A 5,000-nucleotide genomic window follows, 5' to 3' on the forward strand; every position below is an offset into this window, starting at 1 on the left:
GAACCTACGATTTACATGTAGATAAGAAGGGAGAGGAGGGAGAAGACACTAGAAAATGCAAACTAGACAAAATTCCCCACTGGGATGACACTGCTATCAGCCACACACTTTTTTGGTCAATGGAGTTTTGTCACGCAATTGAGGGAAAAGTCTGAGAGAGCTTTGGGGAGCCTTCCTTACACTGTTTCTCTAGATTGCATGACCACACACAACTGACTAGAATAACACCTGGTTTGATTGACAAAGAAGGGACTGCTAGCAGTCTGAGTTCAGCTAGAATACTTTGACGCATTATTAAAATTTTTTACGTGTACTTGACAGTACAAGTACTCTGATTAGGCTAACATGCCGAAATCTATGAAAGTCGCCAGTGACAGTCATTTACCACCCCTTATAAAAACCGTGTATTCAAGCAAGCCGCTATTTACATGTACATAGCAGTATCTATGAATTAAAAGATACTGTGAAAGCTTAAAACATACCTTGCACATTAAGCTAAACCAAGTTCTTCTGGAGTGGACAAGCCCAACTCATCCATTGTAGGTTTGATTTCCTGTAGAATGTAATTGTAGATCTCTTGGCTTCCAGCAGCCTTTGACTTGACTGATTCTAGAATCCTGACAGTCAAAGGAAAATCATCGAGGCGACGGCAGGCATTGAACATTGCAATCAGGATCTTGGGTTCAGGTACCAGATCTTTTCCATACAGTTCATTCAATCCATGCCGCAACTCCCATGCATCAATGTCTGGTCTGAATCAATAAACAAGGGCGAAAAGAGAGACCTCATTAACCCATTGACCCCTAGGAGTGACACTTAACAGATTTTAGATTTTACTTTGTCTAACACCAAACAATTTTACTCATCAACTGGGGACATTTGAGGTGTCAATGGGTTAAAAGATAAGGGTAGAAAAACCGAAAAAAAGAAAATCCTTGAAATCAATTTTAACAGGAATTTCATTTTATTTAATAGCAAAGACCTCATTATTGAAGGGTCATGTTATTTAATAACAAAGACTTCTTGAGTACTCAATAAAATAGTACCTTTCAAAATATGCCTTCCATCTTGCATCAAATGCCTCATCCGACTCTTTGGGTTTGCTACTCATCAAACGAGAAGCAGCACCTGACATGCGATAATAGAAATATTTGGGTTACTACATGTAGTCTTACTATGAACTTTGCATTCATTTCAAACTAAAAATTCCTTTCATCAGACTACCTAGGGTTAAACCCGTATTAGGTGCCTGCAAGGGTTGTGGTGGATGCATATGTCCAGAAACAACGAGGTGGGTTCCAAAGTAACCCTACCCAGTCCACCGCCTGGCACCTGTCACAGTGATGAGGTAGTCAGTGGAATTACTTTATACCAACTCATACTTACCAAGGGGGGAGGTGAGTTGGAGCATGATAACATTTTAGAGTTGCATTACAATCAACTTTGTATTCATTTCCAACTTAAAATTCATTTAATCAGACTACCTAGATCTTTCGGAAGGACACTTAACATCAATCAGGGATAAAGTAACAATAGTTATGAAACTTATAAAAGTATTTTTGTTTTACATATACAAATGACCATTAAAGGAAAAATAAGTGCTCATGATTGAAAAAAGTCTACAGTTTCTAACCATGACTGTTTGCATTGGGCAGAGTTCTTTAAAGCATTCGATTCAGAATACAATAATAAACGACTTCCTTACAATAACAAGCAAATAAGTTGAAGGGCAGGCATTCTTTCTTATCCTGTAATGTCTTGCCCAGTCTCTCCACTGAACATGCCGTGTTGTGCAGACTCACTCCATTAATTTAAGCAGCCCAAAAAGTGGCGGACAAGCAATGGTAAAGACCTTCTAGAATACTACACAAATGATGTCAAAATGCAAGAAATGCCACTTGAGAGAAACTAAATCTGCAAAATTTCCAGACCCCCCCCCCCCCCTAAACAGGCTTGCACCTTATTAGGTGCTTATGTGAGAGCCTTTGCCACTAAAAAATACCCCTTATACATGTATATCTATTTTTCTTCAAAAGGGGTTGGAATGTCTGGAAGGGTATCCTCAAACTTAATAAAATAATCCTCTTGAAACACTTAAAAAAATCAATTCAATAAATTGTACTTGGGAAAATAAAAGCACAGGCATCCCAAGCTCAGTGTGAGGGAATAATTTATAAGGATTTGAATGGGAATCCCGATAAAAGACCTGAGAAGATAATTTACGAAAAAATTCTCAATTTAAAAGCATAACCTAATTGCCATTGAAGGTAGCTTCCTTCCTGTGAGTTTTTTTTTCCAGATTTGACATGAATTGAGCCATTATCAGTTCCTCGGTTGTCAACGGTCATAATAAAATACCAAGGCTAAACACCGAATTCTCACAAGCCCACCAAATGGAGTAAAATATTCCTGGATCAAATTTTCCCATCCCTTTCATTTCAATCCGCTAGCCACGCAATCAAAGACCTGCTAGTGACGCGAGTCAGCTGAAAGTGTCCCCAACGAAACGGTAAAACAATGAAAAAGATCATCACAAGCTTTGAACACAACACGGTGCCCGTTGAGTTCAGTTTGGATATGAATCTTTGTTTGTGGCTTGGAAACGAGTTTTTCGTTTGGTAACGTCATCAGGGACGACAAGCAAAGACTCCTTAATTACCAAGCCGCAAACAAAGACTTGTTACCAAACCAAACTCAACGGGTGCCGTGTTGTCTTCAAAGTTTGTGAGGATCTTTTTCATTGTTTTATCATTTTGTTTGGGACACTAACAGCTGACTCACATCGCTGGCAGGGCTTTGATTGCGTGGTTAACAGATTAAAATGAAAGAAAAACCTTTAATAACTAAGGCTTTCGATAAGCATTTAAGATTAAAAAGCAGCGATATAAAACAATGACGTTTCGACGGCTCCATGCCACCATTCCCAAATTCAAATAAAAAAACTTTAGGTGAGTTCATAATATAGTGAAATGTACGTGTGAAGGTCTCAGTGCATATGATTCAAAAGAAAAAATAAAATAAAATTCCAAGCATGGTGCGCTTGAACTGTCAAATAAAATTTTTTGCTTTAATGGAGTCAGATTGAGTGTTAAGTGTTGATGAAGAGCATTTCATAAATTAAACAATCCAGCTTCCGAAAGCATTTCTTGAGGGTTGTAAACTGGTCACAGAATCTTTGTTCCTCAGATTGTGTACGTCCCACAGGTGTAACGACCAATGACAGAATGCTTATGTTCATTAATGTGCTGAAATAGGTGTCGGCATGTATAGCCCACATAATCTGCATCACACAGATCACACTTGTGCCCAGTGTTTACAAGCAAGAAAATTGCTGGTGAGATCAAAGTGACAGAACCCAAACCACCTCTTATTAACAAACAATGCATTGTTTATGAATTCAAATGTGATCTGTGTGACGCAGATTATGTGCAATATTTTTGAAGGTATCTGTTTGTTTGCCTGAGGCCCTAAGGGAAGGGACTTTGGACCAAAAAACGGTACCCTGGAGGGGAGGTCATTTTCGTTCTTTCATAATTTGATTCGGGACGTTACAAATCGAAAATTTCGATACTCGATAAAATCGATCGCAATCGATATTTTTCGATACTAATTCATCGATTAGTATCGGAAATCGATAATAATCGATAACAGAGGTTTTTGTGATTATCGATTTTATCGATTTTCGTAATTACTGTTCGATTTCAATCGATTTCGATCAATTTATAATCGATAATAATCGATAACAGAAAATATTGATTTTGCTCAGTGCTGTGCTGATATAGAAAATTGTTTGTGTGCTTCTATTGATCACGTGACTTTTCGTTATCACCTGTCTGCTATCGCTAATAACACGTATCGCCAAAGAAACGGAAATCTGCGGAAATAGCTGGACTCCCGTGTGTATCGGCTAATTAGATATCGATCGTAGGCTCGATTTCCGCCGCTCTCTCACGTGCAATTTACGTTCCTCCCCAAAAAGAGACGATTGGACTCGTGGACAGCGGCTGGGAATCGAGCTTATGCAGAAACGAAATTCATTCAGTGATAGGTTTCCGTTGGTGGATGCACGCCATGTTTTGAGCAGTTCACAGCGTATACATGTTTACACTGATCTAAACAGTGTGTGGTCTTCGCTCGCAGTCCGGGGGGTTAAAAATTTCCCCAAATGCGAATGATTCATCTCAGATTTATGGCCAGGAGCGGAAGAGGATTTTCGGCAAGACAAAACCCTTACTTTGGAGTTGACCTATTCTCTCGGCCAAGTAAACCGATATAATCGATAATCTGCACCTAAATCTTGGGGTTGATCTCTCATACACCAGTCAAATCTTGTCTTGTGATTATCGATATTTATCGATTATTCTAGCTAATCGATGAACAATTATCGAGTATTATCGAGTAATATCGAGTAATCGATTACTTTCCGATGATCGATTTCTATCGATTTGTAACGTCCTGTTTGATTGACTGCAAATATAAGCCCGGGTTTGGCGGACTTCAACCAACGTACTGAGACAAAAAGAAATCAAAGGAGCTAAAAGTACAAACTGAAGTAAAAATTACCACAGAAAACAAAGAAAAATTGTCAGGTTCTTCCACCCAGCCAGAGTTAGAGGAGCTGTGACCGAGCTAAACACTACAGTTTCGACAGCTTGATGATATTTGGCACGCGAAGAGAGCTAATGTATAAAATTATGTAAAAACAGCTTGATTTCACAAACAACAAATAACTAAAGCCACAAGAACTTACCCAGTGAGGGCGAAACCCCTCTTATGTAGGGTGAGACAAGACGCCGGGTGGCACAACGAAGCATTCTCGCTTTCCAAGTTAAACTTTAAAATGGCGACCGATAAGCTACCCATGAGACCTTGCGAAAGCAGAATGTCATGCCGCTGGCATGCAACTATCAGAGGCTGTCATTCGAAGACTGTGTGAGGGATGGAGGGAGGTACATCTACGTGACATGTACTTGTAGTTGTAAGCCTTCAGGGATAGGAAC

General features: G+C 39.3%; 2 protein-coding genes across 3 annotated transcripts in view; one reads left to right on the forward strand and one right to left on the reverse strand.

The window, feature by feature from the left end:
* Positions 1 to 4,888, reverse strand: part of LOC138038855 (cytochrome c oxidase subunit 5A, mitochondrial-like) — a 6,902-nt gene extending 2,014 nt beyond the window's left edge. Inside the window, exons 1-3 of the mRNA XM_068884927.1 lie at positions 4,751 to 4,888; positions 1,047 to 1,128; positions 483 to 752 (exon numbers count right to left, since the gene is read on the reverse strand). Coding sequence (XP_068741028.1) covers positions 491 to 752; positions 1,047 to 1,128; positions 4,751 to 4,814 — 408 coding nt within the window. The 5' untranslated portion in view covers positions 4,815 to 4,888 and the 3' untranslated portion in view covers positions 483 to 490. The remainder of the gene's footprint in view (positions 1 to 482; positions 753 to 1,046; positions 1,129 to 4,750) is intronic.
* Positions 4,889 to 4,903: 15 nt separating this feature from the next.
* LOC138038854 (uncharacterized) overlaps positions 4,904 to 5,000 on the forward strand; it is a 16,699-nt gene continuing 16,602 nt past the window's right edge. Inside the window, exon 1 of one of the 2 annotated variants that reach the window (XM_068884925.1) lies at positions 4,904 to 5,000. This exon is cut by the window's right edge and continues 111 nt beyond it. The gene's annotated coding sequence lies outside the window, so the exon portion shown is untranslated. The other variant, XM_068884926.1, reaches the window with a different exon arrangement.

The sequence above is a fragment of the Montipora capricornis genome, chromosome 2, assembly GCF_036669925.1.
Source record: "Montipora capricornis isolate CH-2021 chromosome 2, ASM3666992v2, whole genome shotgun sequence".
In the NCBI taxonomy this organism is placed as follows: domain Eukaryota; kingdom Metazoa; phylum Cnidaria; class Anthozoa; order Scleractinia; family Acroporidae; genus Montipora; species Montipora capricornis.